A 24,113-nucleotide genomic window follows, 5' to 3' on the forward strand; every position below is an offset into this window, starting at 1 on the left:
AGATTTCAGATATAAATTGGTGCTATTCAGGGCTCCAGAAATGAGAAGCCGGTGCTGAGTCCCACTCTGGTCTCACTGGAGGTGCTTAAATGAGGTTCCTGCACTGCTGGTCAGTGCAAGAGAGGATTCTGTCTGGAGGGCAAAGAGTATAAATGTGCTCCCCAAGTCCCTGGGTAAGCTGGTAGAACAATGTCCTCCAACTGAGCTGGGCTTCCAGTTCCCTCTTCCTCAGCTAAAGTGATGCCCCCTTTACCTCTCCCTCATAACTCCAGGCAGCAGGGACCCGTAAAGGGGTCACAGTTCTTGGTGGTGATGAGCACATTTGCATCAGGATTAGATTCTTATGACTATTGGGCACTGTGGAGCTAATAGCAGTGAGAAATCTGTGTCTGGTATGGCTTCAGACACACTTCATTTGCCATATAGTTAACTAATAAAGTAGCTATTTTAGTCCTGCAGCAGTGAAGAAAAGTTAACTGAACAAACCAGTTTTTAGAAAAGGTTCATAACACCTAACTAGCATTCCTTCCCACGTGCAACACACACAAAGTACAGTATCTTCTTGTTCTGAAACTGCTGCTTTTCCTGTTACTGCTGCTTTCAAAAAATCTTTGTCTTAAAGTATGGCACCTAAAAAAGTGCATTTTATTCCCAAACGAGGTGCGGCATTGTCCTGAATTCTGGCAGCTTCCTGCACAGTTCAGCAAGACGTTTCCGTCTTTCTAGCTCCTTCATATCTATACAGGGCTCACTTGTGTAAATATTGTGTTAGTGTCACATGTGCAGTGCGGAGTCCAATTACAAAGAAGCCACTGTAAATGTTAGATGTTTCAAGGGAACAAATGGCTAGTGAAATATAGGGAGTTCTGTGCTGGTTATGAGTGCACCAAGAAAACCTGGCAAATGGGGAACTGGATGTCTCGGGGGATTGGTAATAGATATGGAACCTTCTGCATCTTGGGTACCAGTTCAAAATCACCCTAGATGAACACTGACAAGGTGATGATATGATCTACAGTTTATAGTCAGAATTGGCATCCTACAATAGGCAAGTGTCAAGGTAAAATAGTGCAGAAATACAGTAGTAAGTAGGTGTGGTGGTAATTGCCACCAAATACTGTAACTGACCCCTCAAAAGAACATCACTGAGTGCTATCATACGAAAGTCCCCTCTAGATGTCTGGTAGTGTGCTAGGGGCACCACAGACTTGGAGTTGAATGCTGTGTAGGAGACGGAAGTGCTAGGCCCTTCAGAGGCTACTCACAGATGTGAGTAATAGAGTATTACTTTTGCAGGACTGCTGGAAACTAAAAGGTGCAAATACCCTAGCTACGGTTACTTAATGACAACAGAAGAGCAACCTCGCAATTCCTAAAGCAGACTCTAGGGGCAGGCCAGTTCAAGGTATAAAGGTAAGAGTCTTGTTGGAATCCCAGTAGCACGATTCTCCAAGGTGTCCTATGTGCAGCTGCCCCCACACCTCCTGTTTGCAGGCCACTGTGCTGTGGCAACATGTTGCTTCTCTGCCCAGCTCTCTGCTTTCAGTCCCAGCTCTTAAGCTGCCTTCTGCTTGCCCTTAGCTCTGCTGCCAACTCCCAAGCTCTCACACAGTCTGTCTCTCAGCCCAGCCTGGTCCCTTCTGACTCCAGAATACTCTCTTCTCTGTACTCTGGGGATTAGATTCTGGCTGGATATTGACTTGGCTAACACAGCTCCTTACACTGGCTAAATCCTTTCTCCCTAGCTCAGTGAAATTTCTCACAATGTGAAATTTGAAAATGGGAGGCAATTAAATAGGCATTTGTGTACATAGCTACTGTTATTACCCATGCAGTTACATGCAGAAATATAGACCTATAGCTGCATGTATGTTTTCTAGCAGGAATCTCATGTCACCCAGCCAGAAAGTGTGCTCCTTAGTTAGTAATTACATGTAGTGCAAAATGGAGTTTACACCTAAAACCTCTTGCATAACAATTTCCTATACATAATAGACAAGAGCAACCCTCCTCCTTCATCTACACTCTGTTCTAGAATATGGAGGGGGAAATACTGTCTATAAGGGATCTCAGGCTTTTTCCAAGTTTCCCTCATATCCCAACAAAGGCAGACAGATTGGTTTGATTGGCCCAATGAGGGGAACCATTTGTTATAGGAGGAGAACCAAGGCACTTTGCACAGCTCTTGGAACCCTGATTTTGAGACCTTAAAAATGTCCCTTTGGGACTGGGACATGAATGGGTTTAACAAGTTCTGCCATGTTTCCCTAAACCTATTTCCTTCCCGCAAGTGACACTGTCCCTTGTCACAGGCCAGCCAATAAGTTTGTGTTGGCCTAGATGATGTTCACTAAATTTATTTCATTAATAAGTGGTAAGAGTCAAGTACTTGCATGTATATTTGCATTCATGAAGAGTTATAATCAGAATATAAATTGTATTCTTGTATCTTCTGAGTTTTAACTTTGAGACTGGGAAAGAAAAGAGATTTTTTCCCTGTAAAGTTTGGCATTATTGTGCATATTGATATTACATGAAATACTAAGTTGGGGAACTATCTCCTAGCATAAAGAATGAACCTTTAAAAATTCCTGATATATCCACCACCAATACCTGAAAAAAAAATTAGGTCAGGAATTAGCTGTCTGAATCAATTACCTGACAAACCATACTTGCACTGCCATTAAGATTCTGGAAAATAGTGTCTTGGTATAAATAACATGTGTAAAATATTGCAAGGCCTAGTGAATGTTTGACCTAATAATCTCGAGTTTGGTACATTATTCTTCCGGTTATTTATTGGGACACTGACAATTTGAATTCATTTAAATTCACTCTTCTGATATAGTATCATTTAAATTGTGTACTCTGGTGTGTGTGTGTGTTTTTCTTTTACCCTTAAAGATATGTATAAGGATATTTCTGCCAATGTGTAGGTGAGCCAAGAAGAATAACCCTAAACTTGTTCAGGCCCACCACTCCTCCACCCTGCCCTTTCTCTCTGTACATGCTCTAGCCAACTGCCTCTTCAGTAGAGCTGGTCAGAACATTTTTGCCAAAATCAAATTGTGGGAAAATGTTTCTTCCGAGCATACTGATATTGACAAAACTTTCATCAGGAAGGCTGACAGCTAGACTCCCTGGTGGTTAGGTACTGGTCTAGAATGGGGAAGACCCAGGTTCCAGGACCTGCTCTTCATGATTTTGAGTGATCTGGGATGGAAATCCTGCTCTGAATCAAGCAAAGCAGGGACTTGAAGATGGGACTACCCCAGGCCAGGGCCCTCTATCTACACATATGCACGCCCTTTGTGAAAACATTTGAAGGGTTTAGTTTTCATTCCAACGTGGAACGAAAACTAACTTTGAAAGTTGCTGCACAATGGAGTAGTCAGCTCTACTCATCCATTCTGCTTCCAGCTTTGCTGCTGCTCCTGGCAAACTCTCTCACACTCTCACAGGTTTTGGAATTGAGGAAGAGCATGCTTCATTGTAAAACAGTGACAGTGACTACACATAAAGTGCAGTCACTGGAAGAAAGTAAGCAAACTGAAAGAGAAATTTTTTTCTCTTTCAATCATCTTCGAGGTTATCATCATGGGAGCAGGTAAAACATTTTCAGATGGAAATGTGATTTTTTCAAATTGAGGGTGTCCCTTTAATCTCCATATGAAAAGGTTTGAATGTTCTGGTTTCACAGGCATCTGTGAATGCTTTCATCAGTTTTAAAATATTTACAACAGAGAATTGGAAGATAAAAGCACTGAAAACTGTAGGGCTTTCTGCATGCTTTTCAGGACCTAGTCCTGCAAGGTGCTGAGCAACCCCTGAAGATACTAATTGCCCTCATCTCCCATGGATCTCATCAGGAATTGAAGGTGCTAAGTACCTTGCAAGATTGAGCCCTCAGAGCAGGAAACAATCTCTATGTTGCCCTCAGTAAGCATGTGGAGCCTTTCCTGATCTCTATAGGAGTTCTGCACATGGATCTAAGGCAGCAGATGGCCCACTCTACTGTAATGCTGATTTCCCTGGATCCACTGCAAGATTTCAGACTTTGCAAAACCCTTGCTATGGGGATCTATGGGGACTTGCACTTTTCAGCTTTCTGCATTTTACAGAGGCTACTTGGAACCCTGTATAACAGCCCTGCCTATGAACTCTGAAAGGAAATGGTCTCAGGAATATAAAGAGAGATACGGAAGGAAGTAGGTTGAATAGTATAAAGTCAAACCACCATTTGAGCTGGAAACTGGTAAATGTCACTTTTCCTTCTTAACTCCTATAAAATGAAGTGTGTGTGGGGGCGGGGATGTAAGAACAAAAGGTATCATCACTTTTCATTAGAGTATATTTAACCTATTCTCCATGTCTGATTTCTTTTAATATATATTGGGCATTTAAATCTGTAAAATTGTATGTGATATACTGTACCACACTGCCAAAAGGCCTGAAATAGGACATCATGATCACATTTGATGTGATCAAGGAAATATCAGAATAAGAGCCTCACTCTCTACATATCATTCAATGATGCCGTTCCCTTGCCTATACTCCTTAATTTTGTTCTCAGGCTCCTCTTCATTTTATTCTAATGAGAAACAGGCCCCAACCTCACAGTATGCTCAGATCCAAACTGGCTCAATATCTGAGGCCATTTCTTAATTTAACTTAGTCATATACCTTGAGGTGTAACTTCTATGAATGACAGTGCACAAGCTAACTTAATGACATCGAGACTGGACCTGGCTGCCCACTCTTATTGAATGCACAGGCCTGTAAATCATGGGATGTAACTGTTGCTGGAGGTAGGCTAGTAAGCCTGCCCTGAATAATGAGGTGGGTCTCGGTACACTGGGACCACACTTCAAACAACCAGATATCCCAAGTTACTGCTTCACATTAAAGTTTTCAAAAAATATTCTAGAAGGGTATAAACCCCCAAGGCAAAAGCCAACTAATAACTGATGAGGGATAAGAAGAAACTTCCCCTCTGGGCAGCTATTCCATACTGTCCCCTGTTTGGTTTCTTGCATCTTCCACTGTAGCATCTACACCTCTACCCCGATATAACGCTGTCCTCGGGAGCCAAAAAATCTTACTGTGTTATAGGTGAAACCGCGTTATATTGAACTTGCTTTGATCCACCAGAGTGCTGCTTTACTGCGTTATATCTGAATTTGCGTTATATCGGGTCGCGTTATATTGGGGTAGAGGTGTATTATTAGCCACTGTCAGAGAGGGGGAGCCTGATTAGATGGATCACTGGTGTGATTCACTGCAGGAACCCTCATCTGTAGAAAGGGCCACCATTGGCAATCATCTGTAGAAAGGCATGCCACAGGGCAACTGAGGCCTTCCATTATCATAGAATCATAGAATATCAAGGTTGGAAGGGACCTCAGGAGGTCATCTAGTCCAACCCCCTGCTCAAAGCAGGACCAATCCCCAACTAAATCCCCAAATTGCCCCCTCAAGAATTGAACTCACAACCCTGGGTTTAGCAGGCCAATGCGCAAACCACTGAGCTATCCCTACCCCCCCCCCCCCATTTTAAGAAATGGCAAAGATGGGGGATGGTAGGAGAAGGGAAGGTTGTCATGGGGTGATTGGTAGTGTAGAAAAAATCAGCCCTTCCAATGTTCTTACATTGTTCAAACAGCCCTCTCTAGGACTTTGATTATCTGTGGGTTGTTGTAGGCCAGATTCCAGGAAGGGGATAAACAACCCCCTGAGATGAAGGATAGAGAACAAAAGTCTCTTTATTCTCTTGGTGGAAGAGGCTGCGTGGTATATGTAATGTTTTTCCCCCTACAGGGAGGGTGCTGGTGGAGAGCTAATCTCACTCTGTAGTTGGGCATTTCTGAGGATTAACGTGCAGTTTTATAGCAAGTGCTCAGTGTTTGACTGTGGGGCTTGAGGACAGGAGCCCCAAGTGCAGTACAGACCTGGTAGGGGCCTGGCAGCCCGGCCCACAGGCCATGCAACTTTATTTAAAAGGCTAAAGATAATGTTTTTTTGGCACTGGGTTCTCTTTAAATGTCCACATTAAAAGCACTTTAAAACTGTACTACATGCATAACTTTTAACAACTAGCCCATGTTTTTGGCTAGTGGAGGAGCAGGTTATACAACTAATGGCATCTCAGTCTATTGTATTTTGCTAACAGCTGCAGAATCAAGTTTGTTTTTACATTAGTGCTTCTATTATTTATTTGGGTATTTGGCTACTGTCATTGAAAGGCTTTTATTAATAATACTTTGCACTGTGATTACCATAACCACTGAGGCTACTTAAGTGTACCCACCTTCACTATTACCTTGTCCCCTACCTCTGTGTGTCTTTAGCCATATGTTATGTCTTGTGAGCTCTCTGGGCCAGGGAATGTCTGTTTTACTTGTTTGTACAGTGCCTAGCACAATGAACGCCTGATACCTGCTTGGAGCCTGTAAGTGCTACCAAAAGATATGGATAATAATAATAGTCCCTTTCATCCACAGATCTTGTGCCCTTTTACGGAGGAATAAATATTATTATTGTATTTGACAGATGGAGAAACAATGGAACTCAGAGGTTATGTTCCTTGCACAAGCTTATATAGTTGGGACAAAGCTGGAAGTAGGATCCAGGCCTCCTGATGCTAAATTCTTTGTCCTACCCCCTAGAGAATACTGCACTCCTTTACCTTTCGGTGGGGATGGGAGTGAGGTTTGGGGTGGGTGATAGGGATTTTTTTAGGGAGGGGATTTTCGGGTGGGTGATAAGGATTTTTGGGGGGGAAAGCATGAAATAAACTGCCATTTACTCAGTTTCTAACACCTTTCTTTGGTTCCTCTTTATCTGTTGCCAATTTAGACATGCTACCTCAGAGCTGGTGTATTTTTGGTTATAAATTTGCATACTCTTGACTGACACTGTGCTTCACTAGGAGCATATGAGCAGAACTCCTCTGGTTGGCATTCACTTTTTTACTTGTTTCATTTTTTTTTTAAGTTGTTTCACCTATTTCCACTAGAAAGGATTTGTTGGTATAGTTATATTGGCAAACTGTTCTAGGGGAGATGCAGGTTACAGTAGCAAATGAATTTTTGCCGGTAAAGCTTATACTATCTCCTAAATGAAAGACATTTTATGCTGGTATAACTGCGTCTACACTAGGGCATTTGCTGGCACAGCTGTATTGGTTAGAGATTTGATTCTTCCTCCCCACCCTCCCACTCCTAACTAACATAGCTATGTTGGTAAACCGTTAAAATGGAGACTAGGCCGGAGACAAGGGAAAATAAGGGAGCTTATGAGATGAAACAGTCAAACAAGGGGAGGTGAAGAAACAAAGCAATGAAGGGGGGAGAGAACAGGAGATAAGTCAGCTAACCAGAGGGCAGCTTACCGGCAGAGTCTGGGATCAGTAGGCAGAGTATGACCAACCAGGCTGTCAACAAAGCACAGACAGGAAAAGAATCTGACTAGGAAGTTATGCAATATGGTTCTTGGTTCCATCTGGGGAAGGGTGTAGCTTAGCAGCAGGAAAAGGCTACTTCGTATTTTTCTTAAAGAAAAGTATGAACTCTAATGCTGAAATACTTGTATTGGGAGGGGGAGCGGAATCACAAAGAATGTCAGAATCTGAAAAAAGACAAGAGAAGTAGAAAAAAATGATGTGCCTCCATTTTGTGTTTGCAAAATCTAAGCCATTCCTGATGCTCACCAAAATGAGCATTTCAGCTATTTTCCCCCCATAACCACAGAGAAGACAATGCTACATATGCTCAGCACTCATTAGCAACCCATCAACAGGAGTCAAATTCTTCTCTCCGTTATACTGAGGCAAATCGGGAGTCATTCCAGTCACTTGAATGCAATTAGTCCAGTTTTATTTCAGTGTAATGGAGAGCAGATTTTGGCCCATGTACCCAAATGAAGAAAGGAAATAAAGTTAGAGCCCTGGGTTGTATTAGTCTAAATAGCCAGGAATGAACTCCTTATTTTAAAAATGAGTAACCTGACAGAGTCCTTTTTAATGAAAGAGTTTGTGAAGATCCCTCAATCTTTACAGCTATTTGAAAGTATTTCACCTGTTCACTTGCTAACCAGCAAATGCTGATGTAATACTATGGCTATGTCTACACTGCATACCACTTGCGGTGGCATGTAGGGTACGTGTAGCTACACACCACAGTGAAAAGCCGGCTGCATCCATACTGCGGTGTGTAGCTACATGTGTCAGGGAAAGACTTTGGTAGCAGGGAAAGGCTCCAACAGCAGGGATCTGCTAGAACCTTTCCTGCTGCCTCCCTCCTGCCAGAGCCTTTCTCTGTGATGGGGAAAGGCTCCGGCAGCAGGGAGGCAGCAGGACACTACACTTCCAAAAATAGCAATGTATATCGGGGAGGCACTGCTGGGTGTGTAATGAGTCACGTAGGGTACATACACTGAAGTTTTGGCATGTCTTTACTCTACTCATCTAAGCTGAGCCTCATCATCTACACTGCTATTTATACCCGTGCTAGGGAGGCATGCAGCGTATGTATTCTACACACTGCCATAAAGAGTGTTCAGTGTAGACATACCCTAAGTCTCTGTGATAGTCACAGCTTGCCACTTGAGTGACAGAAACACTGGTCCACAATGGGGTCCAGCTTACTCTAGTGGTTAATGCTGGTGGAGGAAAGTCTGCTAGGGAACAAGGCTGTGGTGGTAGGAAGCTGCTGCAACCTCTCTGTGCTGGGGAGAAATAATGGCCCAGTGAAGGCTAAAGAGTGGGTGGTGCTGGCTAAAAAGTGAACCAAACTGGTTGGCTAAGGACTGCACTGATTCAGTATCTGGAGGCAGTGAAGCTCCTATGGAGTCCTCAGGAAGAACTATAGCTTCCCCATCATGGACGTGCGTGATATTGGAAACACTACCTATCCTCCACTCGGTGAATCCCCCTTCTGGTGTAGAAGGCTTAGCTGTAACTTGGCCTACTGTAGTTCTCTGCCTTCTGATATTGTGTATATCTGTCTACTGGTAAGATTGTAGTCTATTGCTAATTTAATTATACTGCGTCACTCAAATGATTGGCTAAGGACTGAAGATAAATCCTGTATGTAAGTGAAAACTCATGCAGCATAAAGCTTTCAAAACACATAAAAATGCCAATACAAGAAGTTCTGAGTCAACATTTTTGGAGACGGCTAACAATTTTCATCAATAAAATAAAAAGCATGATGTTGAATCTGTCATAGTTCTCTCTCCTCCTGTTACAATGACCAATCACTACACTTTATTTTTAGTTCTACTACATAATATTTTACTTACTCTAGATAACTTACTCCAAATAATGTTCATTTCCCAGGCAGGTAGCATACTAATATAACCAGAGAGGAAGGATGGTGCTAGCCTGAGACTCAGGCCAAACATGTGGCGCTCGGCGGCTGCAGCTCTGGTGCCCAGGGCGTGAACCCCCTGAGCCCGGGCCTGCTGCGGGGACCCAGCTGGTGCAATCCCGCAGGCGGCCCCAGCGTGGGGGCAGCAGGCCCTAGCCCCCCGTCCTGCTTGGGTCCCGCAGGGGAACAAACGGGGCTGCCGATGCCTCCACCCCGGGACCGCCTGCGGGATTGCACCAGCTGGGCAGCCAGCCCAGACGCGACTGGCCAGGGGCTGGGCGCAGCATGCGCGCTGCTGGGTCCTGTCCCCGCAGCAGGCCCGGGCTCAGGGGGTCACGCCCCGGGCGCCAGAGCCGCAGCCGCCGAGCGCCACGTGCTTGGCCGCTTCCTCCCCCTGCAGCAGTGGGAGCTGCAGCAGCGGCTGCTCCCAAGTCCGGCTGCCCAGGTGGGGAGAATGAACAGCCGCCGCCTGGCCCCGCAGCCCGCCCTCCTACGCTTCCTCCAGGTACTGCGCCCGAGTCCTGCCTGCTCAGGGCCAGGCCGGACTCACACTCACCCCGGCCCCGCGCTCCCCTGTGTCTCCCGGGCCTCCCTCCAGTGCTTGCGGAGGGAGGAGGAATGGTGTGGGGGGGTGTTGTTGGTTTTTTTTGCTCTGCTGCCATTTTTTGTTTTGTTTTTTTGCTCTGCACCCCCCATTTTGGAACAATGAGGGGCGTAAGCAGGCAGTGAAGCTGTGATGCTTTGTGTTTCCTGCGTGTACTCTACTTTTCCCTTTGTAGTAATTGCAATAAGAGTTGCAGCAAGCTGTTGGTGAAAGGCAGAGCCCTGTTACAGAAGAGAGCTACACATTGCTCTTTCACGGAATCTACACTTTTGTTCTTGGTTTTGATTTTCAGTTAAAAACAACTAACGCTAGGCTCAACATATCTGTTTGCTGTTTGCATATGGAAAAATAACCAGGTACGACACTGGGGAAAATCTTACTTAAAACCTTGTCACTTCATTGGTCATTACCTGTGGTATAACTCCAAATGCCTTTCTCCACTGCTGCACAGTGATTGTGTTCCAAGAGACGCCATCAATTTGCATATCTCCTTCTGTATTCAGCAGTCTTAAAAAGGCAAAGAGCAAAGTGCTTTTCCCCGACCCAGTTCTTCCCAAAAGACCCACCTGCAATATTAAATAATTCAAAGTGAATGGAGACTCCTTTGCTTAATATTGTTCATGCATTAACCACAAAGCAAGGATGCAGCACAACTGAAGGACTATCCCATACAGAACTTAGTAGGATAGGATGTGTATTACCATTGTTTTTGGGAAAGGTAAAGGACCTCAGCAGAGATATGAAACACTGAGCCAGATTCTGCTCTTACTTTTGTGTAACCTCATTTAGCTACCCAAGGAGAGAATCTGTCCTTCTGCGTTTAGCCAAAGAGCACAAATGTACTTATCCATTACCCTTATTTATTACCCATCCTCCCTACAGCCCTTCTCCTTCCATTTTGTAGTGGATCCCCCTTCAGAAAAGACCTTAAAATTCAAAGAAATGAAAACAAGCATGTATTGTATTTCAGCAATGTTGTTAAGATGGGCCTAACTCTGATCTTACACTGGGGTAACTTGATTGACTTTGATGACTTTGCTCCTCATTGATACTGGCATCAGTGAGATCAGACTCTGGCACTATGTTACAGTTGCAATACATGTTCTGGTTTCTCCATAACTTAGCAGGGCTGACAAAATACTGCAGATGACACAACATCAATTAAAGAAGGAACTTCTAAATGCATGACCATCAGACTTGTGCAAAACAATCTCTTCCTTATTAAGGCTGGATTCTGCAGGAAGGGCCACAACGAGCCCCTCGTTTTCTTTAGATCGGGTGCACTTCTTTCTGTGACATTATGCCACAGCAGAAGGATCTGATACTTCCTAAAAACAGTGGTTGCTATTTAAATAGTTTGCATTTCCCACACAGTGGAATTGAAGATTACCTCATCTTATCCCCTATACTTAGAATAGGCAATACCTGTGGGAACAGTTGGCAAATGTTGACACACTAATGGCTTTTACTGTAGTGTATTTTCTCACAGCGAATGCTGTGCAATCTGAGCATAGGCTGTTTTGGCAGATGGGAACAAGACAATTTTGGAAGTGAAGTGGTGGAAATTTCCTACTGTTCGGGACCCTCCCTGTAAAGTGAACAACACAGCATCAGACCTGACTCTGAGGGAGGAGTGAGGGCTAAGCACCCGCTGCTACCATCGAGTTAAAAAGCACGGTAGATACTTGGCCTCTCTTATCTCCTATCTCGCATGCTTGTTTCTATTATCCTCAATAGGGGAATCTTACAAGGATCTAGCTGCAAGGTAAAATACCGTGGTGCACTTAAAGCTCATTCTGCTTCTAGAGACATTACCAGTTCTAGTGGTAGTCACCATTTCAAGTAAAGGGAAAACCTCTGAAACTGGAATGAACTTCTTAGGCGCACTGCTGTAAAAGGGATCCTTGTTTTAATTGCAATGCAGCTTTATGCCCATCTCTCTACTGCACATACAAAATCTTTCCTTTTATTATCCTTTGGCATCAATCATTTTCCAGGTAGTAAGTGAAGTGAAATTTAATCCACCACCCATACTTTAGGTATCATACAGAGCACATCTCATCCAGAGGGAGAGTGGTTTAGAGGACGAAACTAAAAGAAGTCAGACTCCAGAGTTCCAATCTTTGGCTCCTCTACATGCTCAATTGGTGTAAATCAGTATAGTTCCATTAAAGTCAATGGAGCTATGGCAGCTTACAGCAGGTAGAGATCTGTCTCACTGTGTGGCTTAGGAACATCATTTAACCTCTCTGTTTCTGTTTCCTCAGCTATGAAATGGGGCTAAACCTGCCTACATCTTCCTCACTGGGGCCTTGATTCAGGAAAGTACTTACTGGACTTCAATGGGACTTTCCTGAAAAGGGATGCTTTCCTGAAGCTGGGCTCAATGGGCAGTGAAGGTGAGTTAATGTTTGTACGGCCCTTTGAAGACAGCTTTACACATCAGATGAGTGGTTCGGAGCTCACATTCCTCTGAATACTAGAGCTAGTGATGCATTACTGTTGGCACATCATCCTGTATTCTTCTGTGCTCTATTTGGGTCAGTCTGCCCCAAAAATCTCTCTTTATTAGCAAACTTCCCTCCAGCCAGGGAGAAGCACAAACAGAGAAAGCAGCCAAATTCGTGTGCAGGAATAGAACTTGGTGAACTATTACTTAGGTATGTAATCAATACTCTCTACTTTCACACCCCAAACAAGTCCTTATCATACTTCACTGAGCTGTAACCACTCTTAGGATTTCTAGCAGCTCTGAGCTATTTTGTCCCCTCAATTTTCTACCTGTATCTAATAACTTCACAGCTAAGTTCTTATTAAAAACAAATGGAAACCTCATTCCTTTTTTAGGTGATTTAGATAATTACCCTGTGTTGGTGCAGCTATTTCCTGTTTTTGTTTATTAGAAATTTACCAGAGTCAGCCAACAATTTAGTAATTCAATTGTCTCATAAAGGGACTTTTGGGGATAAACTTAACTGAAGTCAGTTCAAACAAGACAAAACAATATCTCACCCTCTGTCCAGGACTTATTGAAAAAGAAATGTTTTCTAATACAGCAGCTCCTCCATCAATATACTTCGCTGAGAGATTCTTGACAGTCATTTGGCCTCCGGATGGCCAGGGCTTCTCTTCCTTTGCATGCTTGTTTTCAATTATGAGGACCCCTGTAAGCTGGTCATCCTTTAGTGGCTTAGTGTTTTTTGTTTCTTCTTTTGGCATGTCAATGAATTTAAATATTCGGCTTACAGACCGCATCTGGGAACAATAGCAACAAAAAAACAGCACTGAGGTTGTTCTGAATACCTCAGCCGAACAGTAATTCCCATAATAAAGCTTGGGTTTTTTGTGGTAGGATATAACGTGAATTAATGTTTAAAGCAAGGGGACTTTTTGTGGAGAGCCCTGGTTCTGCTCCTGATTGTGCTTGTGGCACTGGGCAAATCTCATGACATGTCCATGCTTCAGTTTCCTCAACTGTAACTTGGGTAAAGGAATACTTTGTACCTTTTCTAAAGATTCTGAGAATCCTGGATGAGAATCTACATGTAAGAACAGAGTATAATTACTGACACAGTTTCGGAGTCTTAAACTCCTGCCTCTCCTGCAGGGGGCTCTTGACCTGACGAGTGACTTCGTTTGACTAATGCTGGATCACCTAACAATGAGACACCTTTTCCTACAGAATGTGGGGAATTTTAAAGCTCCACAACTCTAACATCAGGTACAACAGAAAGTTCATTAGACATTCACATTTATTAAAAATCTTTGAGCATTTATATGTACTTGAGAAACTGTCCATACCTTTGTACAACTATACATTGTACAAATTGGGCGGGAAGTTTTATGGCACTTAATTTTATGCCTGTATCTGTACATACTATGCTTCCCTATAGACGGGGGCAAATCTCATGGTTCAGGGAGCTTAGACAAGGCTGAATTATGCTGGCTGTCAGTGGCTTGTTGAGCTAGCACTCCCTTCCTGCGTCACAATACAGCATTAAATTTAAAAATAAATAAATCTTCCGTCCTTATGGTTGCAAAGAGAACCTTCAAAAAGTTAACTGATGAAGAGGTATTTACCTAACTCTGCAAGCTGCTTGAAACAATTACTCTGACAGAAATGTGTTTAAGAGGATGTGAACACTGAAAGCTACTGACAACAATTTACATGTCACTCCTGTGATTTATTTCACTGCTGGTCAAAGGATGCAAGAAGGAGAGGGATGATCATATTTAAAAGATTTGCACAAACCATGAGTGGCATTTCATTTTGGTGATGCACGTGGGCAGAAATTGGGAGAGAACCATCATTAACTTCCTCCAGTCTGACCTTGTCTTCAGGAAGAGCCCTTCCTATGCACTTGACACTACTGTTTGATTAGGTGTACGGCAGTAAAAGTGCTACAGCCTGATGAAGGATGTTGGAACTAGATTCATTACACTGATCTAGAGAACCTTATGTTCTTACTCCACTGCAGTTTTCCTTTAAATGTCCTTTAAATACTTCAGTTGTTATCCAAATATTTACTTAATGTGTTATATTTATGTTATAGCAGATGCTGCTAGTGCCTGATGTATTAAGGTTAGAATTCCAGCTTCTATTGTAATCTCTCTTTTTTTCACTTGCTTGTAATTTTCTTTCATACATTTTGAGACTGAAATAATCCAGCTGACCTCAGCTCTAAGGTGTATCTCTTTTTTTAAGGTTAAAATCAAATATGTTGAGTCATGTCTGAGGTACAGTGTGTATGCCTGACAATAATACTTTCCCTGTAGACTGGGAGCTGAAATTCTGTGCTTTGATTAAATGAGAAACTGAAGCTAGAAAAATCAGTCTTGGCTATCTTGTTTATATCTCATTGAGGTTCAAAATACAAGCCAAGTTTAAAGGAAGTTTGTTCAGTAGCTTTAATGTTGTGTGTTTAAAGTTGGCATTTTACTTTTGCATGTTAAGATACGGCACATTTTTAAAATGTATTATGCCTTTGTTAAAGGCACCTGAAGCAGAGTATGTAAGCTGCAGACAACTGTAGAGTTCCAGTTGGAGGAATTTACAAGCTTTGAGGATGAAGTCAATGCAGCTTGTTACTCCACAGGCCAAAGAGCTTCACATCAGGGAACACCCCATACAATGAGTGAAGCACTGCTGAATTAACAGTGTTTTCTGTTAGGACCAGGTGTTTGGAAGCCTACGGATTTAGCATAAAGAGCTCTTGAAAAATTGAGGTCTGGATCCTAGTTTAAACACCACCGTTCTCATGGTGACATGAAAGGGAGAATAGGAAGAATTTGATTCTTTACCAAAATTCTTTGTATCTTCTCACAAATCCAATCCCTCCTGTCATGCCAATGGCACCAACTCTGATAATTCTGGAAGGGGGGCAAATTCTTGTCCCCACCCCCTGTTTTTCCCAGAAGTACCCTGAGTCTCCCTCAGCCAGGGAGACTCCCTCTCTCTTACCAACCAGGGTTGGCCTTACCATGAGGCGAACTGACGTGGCCGCCTCAGGTGCCAGACTGTGGGGGGGCACCACTAGGACCCAGAGTGTAGAAAACTGTGTCTGCTGCTGGTGCATATGTATTCTCTCTGCTCTAGATGCCCGGAGATGGTGGAGTGCTGTGCTGGAGGAAGGAGGGCACAAGAGACATAACAGGCAGGCAGGAGAAAAGGTGAGAGGGAATAACAGAAAGCAGCAGGAGCTGCAGGGAGAGAGAGGAGGAGGAGCCTCTTATGTACCTCTCTAGCACCCCCAGGAGCCTGGACTGATTAACACCAGCTTCTCAGGGAGCTTCCTGTTTCCTGCTGCTTCCCTGAACCCACTTTAGGAGAACAGGCAGTCAACTGAAGTAGTAGGAGCCAGTTAGGCCCTTAAGATGCTGATATTTTCCCTCACTCAGGCCCTGCTATCAGCCTGCTTATTTGTCCCCTTCAGTTGAGTGTTGAGAGCCACTATAGCTGGCACAGAAAGCAGTTATGAGTGAAAGAAGAAAACGCTCCTCTGGGGCAGCATTCTGAAAAAAGAAAGAAAGCAAAGGAAGCTCTTCTATCTAAGCAGGAAGGAGCTCTCCTGAGATACATAAACACAAATGTTCACGGTGAGACTTCCAGCCCCAATGAGGATGTGAATGGTGAGGAGATGCCTGATCTTCCAGTTAGTCAGAGTGCAGGTGACCTGGCAGCTACTGCAGCATCCATATCTCCATCTCAAATGGATGTGACCATGCACATTCCTGAAGAAAAGTGTAGCTCAGAGAAGAGTGTGGTGGAGGCGCAAGAAACAGCTGCTGCTGAGTTTAGTTCCTTAAGTCTAGATGATCCAGGACAGTGGACCCACTTGAGCAGTAGCCTGAGGGACTTCCTTGTACTGCATGGGCCACAGCAAGTGAAATACTTCATGTTCCCCAAAGACAATGAAAATAGAAGTTTCCATCCAACACATTACTGGCGTGAAATCCCCAATGGTGACAAAGTGGAGAGGCCATGGCTTATGTACTCAAAAACCCAGAACGCTACACACTGTTTTTGTTGCAAACTCTTCCAGTCTAATGTTCCAGCCACATTGGGTTCTACAGGAACAAAGGACTGGAAAAATCTGGCTAGAAAGCTGGCATGCCATGAGAAGGCAGCAAATCACCAGAGAGCATTCCATAGGTGGAAAGAGCTTGAAATGAGACTAAGGTTAAAGGCCACCATAGATGATCAGCATCAAGAGAAGATAGCATCAGAGCCTCTTTACTGGCAAAATATTCTGAAAAGGCTCGTTGCCATTGTGAGAATGCTTGCTACCCAAAACCTAGCACTGTGTGGCACTTCAGATCAGCTGTATGTGCCAAACAATGGAAACTTCCTTAAAATTGTGGAGCTGATGGCTGAGTTTGATGCTGTACTCCAGGAGCATCTAAGAAGAGTCACCACCCAAGAAGTGTACACACACCACTACCTTGGAAAAACAATTCAAAATTAGATCATACAGTTACTGGCAATAAAAGTCAAACAGAAGATTGTGGCAGATCTGAAGTCAGCAAGATATTACTCTGTTATTCTGGACTGCACACCTGACATCAGCCGTACGGAACAAATGACTTTAATGGTGCGTTTTGTAACAACAACAGAACCTAATGAAAATGTCCCTGCAATGGTGACTGTCAGAGAGCATTTTCTAGAATGTATTGACATTGATGATACTACAGGGCTGATATGACTAATGTGCTTCTTAAAAAGCTGAAAGATACGGGAATTGCAATAGCTGACATGAGAGGTCAGGGCTATGATAATGGTGCCCACCTGAGAGGAAAGAACAGAGAAGTGCAGACATGGATCCGAGAGTTAAACCCTCGAGCTTTTTTTGACCCACGCAGGGCCGGCTTCAGGGTTTCTGCCGCCCCAAGCGGCAAAAACAAACAAACAAACAAACAGCCGATCGGCAGCAGCTCAATCGCGCCGTTCCATTCTTCGGCAGAAGTTTGGCGGCGGGTCCTTCACTCCCTCTCTTCCTCTTTGGCAGCACTTCGGCGGCAGCTCAAAGAGGAAGAGAGGGACTGAGGGAATTCCCGCCGAAGACCCGGACAGGCCGCCCCAATAGCGGACAGAGTGCCACCCCTTTGTATTGGCCGCCCAAAGCACCTGCTTCCTTAGCTGGTGCCTGGAGCCGGCCCTGGTCCCATGCAGTTCTCATTCATTGAACTTTGGTGGTCAGTGATGCAGCATCAGCTTCTAGTGAGGCTGCTGAATTTTTTAATGTAATTCAAAGCATCTATGTATTTTTCTCTGCATCAACTCATTGATGGCAAATTTTGAAGCAACATCTGGGAACATCCTCTCTGACACTGAAACCACTGAGTGCCACACGATGGGAAAGTTGAGTGGAGGCGATAAAGCCTATCAAACATCAAATTGGGAAGATAGATGATGCCATAGTTGCCATTATGGAGGATAATGCTATGACAGGAACTGTTTGTGGGAGAACAGTGGAAGAGGGAAATGGAATCACCAGAAACATACATACCTTCAAATTTCTGTGTGGCTTAGTGTTGTGGCATGACATACTGTTTGAAATAAATGCTGTAAGCAAGAGACTCCAAGGTGTTGACCTTGATATATCTGGAGCAATGGAACAACTGGACAAAGCAAAGTCATACCTACAGTCTTACTGGTCAGATGAGGGATTTCAAAACGTTCTGAAGAGTGCACAGAAGTTGGCAGAGGAACTTCACACTGAAGCTATTTTCCCACCCATTCAAGAATACAAGAAGACATTTTGATTACGAGGCATGGGATAATCCCATAAGAGACCCCAAACAACAATTCAAAGTTGAATTCTTTAACCACGTGCTAGATTGTGCAATACAGTCAGTTGAAGAACATTTCATGCAGCTCAAGGAACACAGCAGTATATTTGGGATGTTGTATGATATTTCAAAACTCCTCACTATACCTGAAGAAGACCTACACCAGCAATGCAGGGCACTAGAGACAGTGTTGACACATGATTACATGAGCTATATTGATGCGAGTGATTTAGGTGATGAACTGAAAGCGCTTTCAAGATACATTTCAGCAGGATCAACTCCAAAGGCTGTTCTGGAATATATGTGCACAAATAAGATGACCACCCTCTTTCCAACTGCTTCTGTTGCTCTGCGCATACTTCTAACACTTCCTGTAACAGTTGTCAGTGGACAACGCAGCTTCTCCAAGCTGAAGTTAATAAAAACACATCTACGCTCCACAATGACACAGGAGAGGCTGGTCGGCCTTGCAACCATCTCAATAGCGCATGAGCTGGCCCAGACTGTGGACCTTCAGGAAGAAGGCACAATTGAGACCTTTCAAACTTTTGGCCCAAGTGAGGGGGCATAGGGGCATCATTTGAGCTCCCCGCCTCAGGTGCCAAAATGTTGTGGGCCGGCCTTGTTACGATCACAGTGTTTCAGCTGGTGCTGTCAGGAGTCAAGTTCTCAGTGGACTCCCCTGTGCTCCTCTGTACAGGAACAGACTCTCCATATGCCAGGTCGAGCCACCATTGAGTCAGCAAGCCCTCCATCTGGACAGAGGGGCAGCCAGGCCCAATTTGAGTGGCACTGCAACGATGCAGCTGGAGTGATGCTCCAAACTGCTACAACAGCAGCCAGACTGATTTTAGTATGGGACCACTTTTTAAAAGTGGTTGGCCAGGTCCTCCTCCTCCTTCCCCCAGCTCTGTAGCCTATGGAACTTTGTGCAAGTACAAAACCCTTGGGAAGGGGGGTTCCTCCCCACCAATGGACACCGCTGTAGAGTTCCCAGCCACAACATTATCATGAAACAAATTTTAAGGGTGATAAATGTATTAAGCCATCCGCTTAATTAAAAAGAGACATTCTCAGATACCATTGTACAACAAGATATGCTATATATCAGCTGGATACTGTTGGTAAGGCATTCTGACCACACACAGAAATCATGCAAGTGCCAGGGCCACCCAGAGGGGGGGCAAGTGGGGCAATTTGTCCTGGGCCCCACAGGGGCCCCGCGAGCCCTGGCCCGGTGGCAGTCCGAATCTTCGGCATTTTTCGGCGGCGAGGGGTCCTTCAGTGCTGCCGAGGACGCGGAGCGACTGAAGGGCCCCCCACTGCCGAAATGCCCCGCGAGCCCTGGCCCGGCGGCAGTCCGGGTCTTCAGCAGCATTTCGGCGGCGGGTCCTTCAGTGCTGCCGAAGACGCGGAGCGACTGAAGGGCCCCCCCGCTGCCGAAATGCCGCCGAAGACCCGGAACGCCGCCGGGTGAGTACAAGCGCTGCAGCTCCCCCACTTTGCCCCAGGCCCCCTGAATCCTCTGGGCGGCCCTGGCAAGTGCAAATTAGTGTTACATATCACAGGCTGAATAGACTTCATTGCCTGATTCTTGTTAATAAATGATTGTTGGAGCATTGAAATAGATATGAACCTATTATTTCCCCACATGCCATTTCTAGATGTTTCATTATGAATGACATTGGGATGTGTATGTTTGGTATATCCTGTTAATGTCCCATTAATTTTGGAGTAAGGCTAATTATGTTTTCTGTGACATAGTCATTACTGTAAACTGATTTTCCAACTCTCACAGCAGCGACAGTGTTTGGAAAATGAAGTACTGGTATTACTGTAACAATTGCCAGGGATCTGCTATTTATTTTTAGAAGTGAATGAGACAAATTATTTCAAAGTGTTGTAAAGGAGAAGATCTCCTTTACAAGCTTAATAAAAATCACAGTTTTTAGGTTTGAATAGTATCTCCTCAGAAGAAGAACAGAGAAGTGTTAAGTGTAGGCATGACATTCTTTTTTTTTTTAACCATTGGTCAAAGACTTATCTTTCACAATCATTATATATCTTGCCAGAAATCAACAAAATATACTATCCTTGTAAATGAAATTAACTTTCATTACTGACTGAAATCTGTGTGAATGTAATATAATGTATGTAAATGGTGTTGGGAAAGGGCCAACTAATGAACTGAAAATAATGGAAAGCCTTGGTAACTTAGGCTTTGTCTTCACTACCCGCCGATCCGGCGGGTAGCAATCGGTTTTTCGGGGATCGACTTACCGCGTCTAGTGAAGACGCGGTAAAATCGATCCCTGATCGCTCTGCCGTCGACTCCGGAAATCCACCTCGGCAGGAGGCGGCAGCGGAGGCGGCGGCAGCGCGGCAGCGGTCGACTTTCCCGCGTCCTCACCGCTAGGTAAGCCGACCTAAAATACGCAACTTCAGCTACGGTATTCACGTAGCTGAAGTTGCGTATCTTAGGTCGGACCCCCACTGCAGTGTAGACCTAGCCTGAGGCCCAGATCCACAAAGCTACTTAGGCACCTAACTGCCAATTTTAGGCACCACTGTGATCCACAAAACCTCTGCTCGGCTGCTGCCTAACCCGGTAGATGCCTAAACTCAGCACTGATGTTTTCAGGGTAAAAGTTCCCTAGTCACCTATGTTTCTGCCTCTGGGCATGCACACTGTTGTTTCTCTCTAGACATCCAGGAGCTTATCTCCTGCCTAAGTCCCAGAGCAAGCCATGAACCAGGGGAAGATAGGTGGAGGAATGCCTGATCCAGTAGGTGAGCTCAGAGTTTGCTTAGCTCTAAACAAAATGCCTAGGAGAGGAGCCCAGTAGTTAAGATACTCTCCCTGGGAGACCACCACCACTTCAAGTCCCTGCTCTGACTGATAAGCAGGAATTTGAGCAGGGGTCTCCTGCTTCTCAGGTGAGTATTCCAGTCACTGTTTTTCTGCCCCAATTGATAGTTATTCAATTACCATTAAAAACTTCAATAGGAGACATTGAAGGAGACTCAGATCAGAATATCCCAGAGCCCAGCGGTTAGGGTACTCATGTGAGAAAGAGGACTCCTAGAAAGGGGTACCTGTCTGTGGATCACTAGCAGAGATAGGTGCCTCTGGATTTAGGCACTTAACTCTGAGAGAGGGGTGGGGCTTACCACACAGCCCTCTTGTCAGCATCTCCCACAGGCAAGCTGACTAGCATGCTGACTTTTGTGGGTGGCGTTTTTAAGTGCCTTTCTCTCACCATGCATTGTATAGGGAGCCTAGACACCTAACTCAGGCTTTGTGGATCACATTACTGTTCCTCTGATTTTCTGGGCACCTAGAAATTAGTCATTTCAACGCTAAGTATTGCAATGCCTAAGTCCTTTGTGGATCTGGGCCTTACTGAAGATGGATTCCAGCATAACTGGATTGAGAATGAGAGAGAGAGAGAGAGGTCTTTATTTAAAAAATGAGAAACCACTAACTAGCTCCTAAGGCCAATTTCTGCCCATGGGGTACTCATGGTGGTTCCTGCTGAAGTCAGTGGAAGTTCCATGACTAAAGAGCAGAATTTGGCACTGAGAGGGAGTTTGACATAAATGGCATGTAGAGGTCTAACTCACACTAAAAGCCAAGGGGAGATAGCCATCTAGGTTCCATTCATGACTTTGAAAATCAATATCTTAGTCTCTTTGTTCCAAACGTTTTGTTTGCACTAATATGCCCGTGAAGGGCATGGAGCTGCTCAGTAATTATTTAGGAAACTGCTCTGTAATATCTTATAAATACTGTATGTGACCTGATTATTGGGATAATTAGTCTATGGCTACATTGGGTTATTGGGATACTTACTGTATGCATATATTAGTTTAGTTTAATAATAGGTTGTTGGGGAATTCCCCAGGAGCTAAGGACTATCAAAAACCTCACCACTTTCCTCTCCACGTGCAAGCCACATTTCTTTGACCTTGCCTTCTCTAGTATAAACTCATACCAACAGGTACATTTGAAGAAAAAAAAAAACCTACCAAAACAAGACTCTCCACTCCACCCCACACACTTCTCCCTCTGAGGAGTGGATGACAGAACAAACATATGACCTGTGTAGTCATATTGCTTCGTGCTCTACTGGAAGGTGCTCAGATACTACAGTGATGAGCATGGTATAAAAACCTATACAGAATAGAATAAAACAGAACAAGCAGGAAGATGGTACAACAGCTACAGATAAAACACTCTATGGTAAACACTTCAAGGGTGTTAAGAGACAAGCCTGAGCTATTAACTGTGAAGCACCTACTTCCTTGGTGCCAGCCACGTTACAAAGCCTTGCCAATGCTGGGAATGAACAGATCAAAGGGACAATAAAGAGTTAAAAAGACTCTTTCTGACTGGAGACCAGCTGGTTGTAGGGAAGGTGTTTGTGGGGAACACACTAGCACCCATGAATACCTGTTTGGGAGGTCTGAAGCAGTTAGGCTATCCTAAACTTCCAAGGGATGGCAAGCCTTCAGTAAGATAGATATGGTGGGCCTTTATTGTTTGTTACAGAGTCCTTTTTGTCTTATATTATGCTCTGTTCCTAAAGATTAAACTGTACTTCTTGGTTTGAGAAGGTTGTTTTCGGTCACTGAATTTACAACTGATCACACCTACCAAAGAGTATTACTGCCGATGCTGAACCCAATCAGACCTGCTGGGTAAGCACAGTGGAAGCCCGGGGCCTGGTCTAAGAGTGGGAGAATCCTGGGATTCCACCCTGAGAGCAGTGAAGGCATGGTTAGGGGTCAAAGACCCAGAAATGGGGCTATGCACTCTGTGAACCAGAAAAGGGCACAGAGTTGCAGCTAGCTCTATAATCAATATAGTGCTCCAAATTCATTTACTGAAAGAAAAAACTGAAGAGACCTACTAGGTAACATTCTGAAATCTACTTTGTGCTTGAAATAAAGGCACCTGGGTTAGATCTTCTAGGTCCCATGCATGCTGGGCAGTCTCTTTTTCTCTACATTTGTCAACCAAAGTTGTTTGTACAACTGAGAAAAGTGAATGAATTGAATTTGACATTCAATTTACTGATCATTCATAGCTCTTCTCTCTGAAGAGAAACTACACTAATTTAGATTGATATCAAAAGATATAATTCATTCTAATCTGTCAGCCTGAGAGAGACAGACAAAAGTTGCAAATCTGAGAGAAAGATGTCAATACAATGCCCATAAAAGGAGGTCCCTGGCACTTACTATAAGTGTGATGTGAGGGAATCAATCTATAAACTTGCCCATAAGAACTGAGTCCCCATAACTATCCAGGAGATAGTGGCTAAGCCATCCTACTGTCACATACTAATGAAAATCTGCTGGAAAGCCTAAAGACATATAATTTCATCTCTCTGTCTGAGACTCTTACTGGAAGATTTATCTACACCATATGTGCAGATATTTTACACAATTTAATATTTTCGAAATATTCAGAATATGGCTTGGCTGTGTCTGTCACTTGTATTATGATTTAAACCTGTACACACTGGTGTATAAATATCAATAACATTTTACAAAAATAATCATCCTTCCTTTTCATCCAGAAGCTTTACCTCAATCATTATGAGTGACTGAATGTGTGTAGCAGCAGGCTTCTTGTCTGTAATCTCAGTCAGCAATTTGCCTGCTGTTTTTGAATTCCCAAACTTTTGCTTCAGAAAAATACAGTACATTTAATTCTTAATGCTAAAAAAATGTTCAGAGCATAATATGCTATTTTTAGTCTTGCCTGATTGATTTTTTTTATTGAGATTTTAATAACATTTTACACTTTAATTCTCTCTCTAATTTAGCTTGGCTCTCTGAAACTC

General features: G+C 43.9%; 1 protein-coding gene across 1 annotated transcript in view; it reads right to left on the bottom strand.

Annotated features, from left to right (window-relative positions):
• The window catches only part of CFTR (CF transmembrane conductance regulator), a 134,572-nt gene that overhangs the window by 14,485 nt on the left and 95,974 nt on the right, over nucleotides 1-24,113 (bottom strand). Inside the window, exons 22-23 of the mRNA XM_065401426.1 lie at nucleotides 12,985-13,227; nucleotides 10,383-10,538 (exon numbers count right to left, since the gene is read on the bottom strand). Coding sequence (XP_065257498.1) covers nucleotides 10,383-10,538; nucleotides 12,985-13,227 — 399 coding nt within the window. The remainder of the gene's footprint in view (nucleotides 1-10,382; nucleotides 10,539-12,984; nucleotides 13,228-24,113) is intronic.

Source organism: Emys orbicularis, chromosome 1 (genome assembly GCF_028017835.1).
Source record: "Emys orbicularis isolate rEmyOrb1 chromosome 1, rEmyOrb1.hap1, whole genome shotgun sequence".
NCBI classification, from domain to species: Eukaryota; Metazoa; Chordata; order Testudines; family Emydidae; genus Emys; species Emys orbicularis.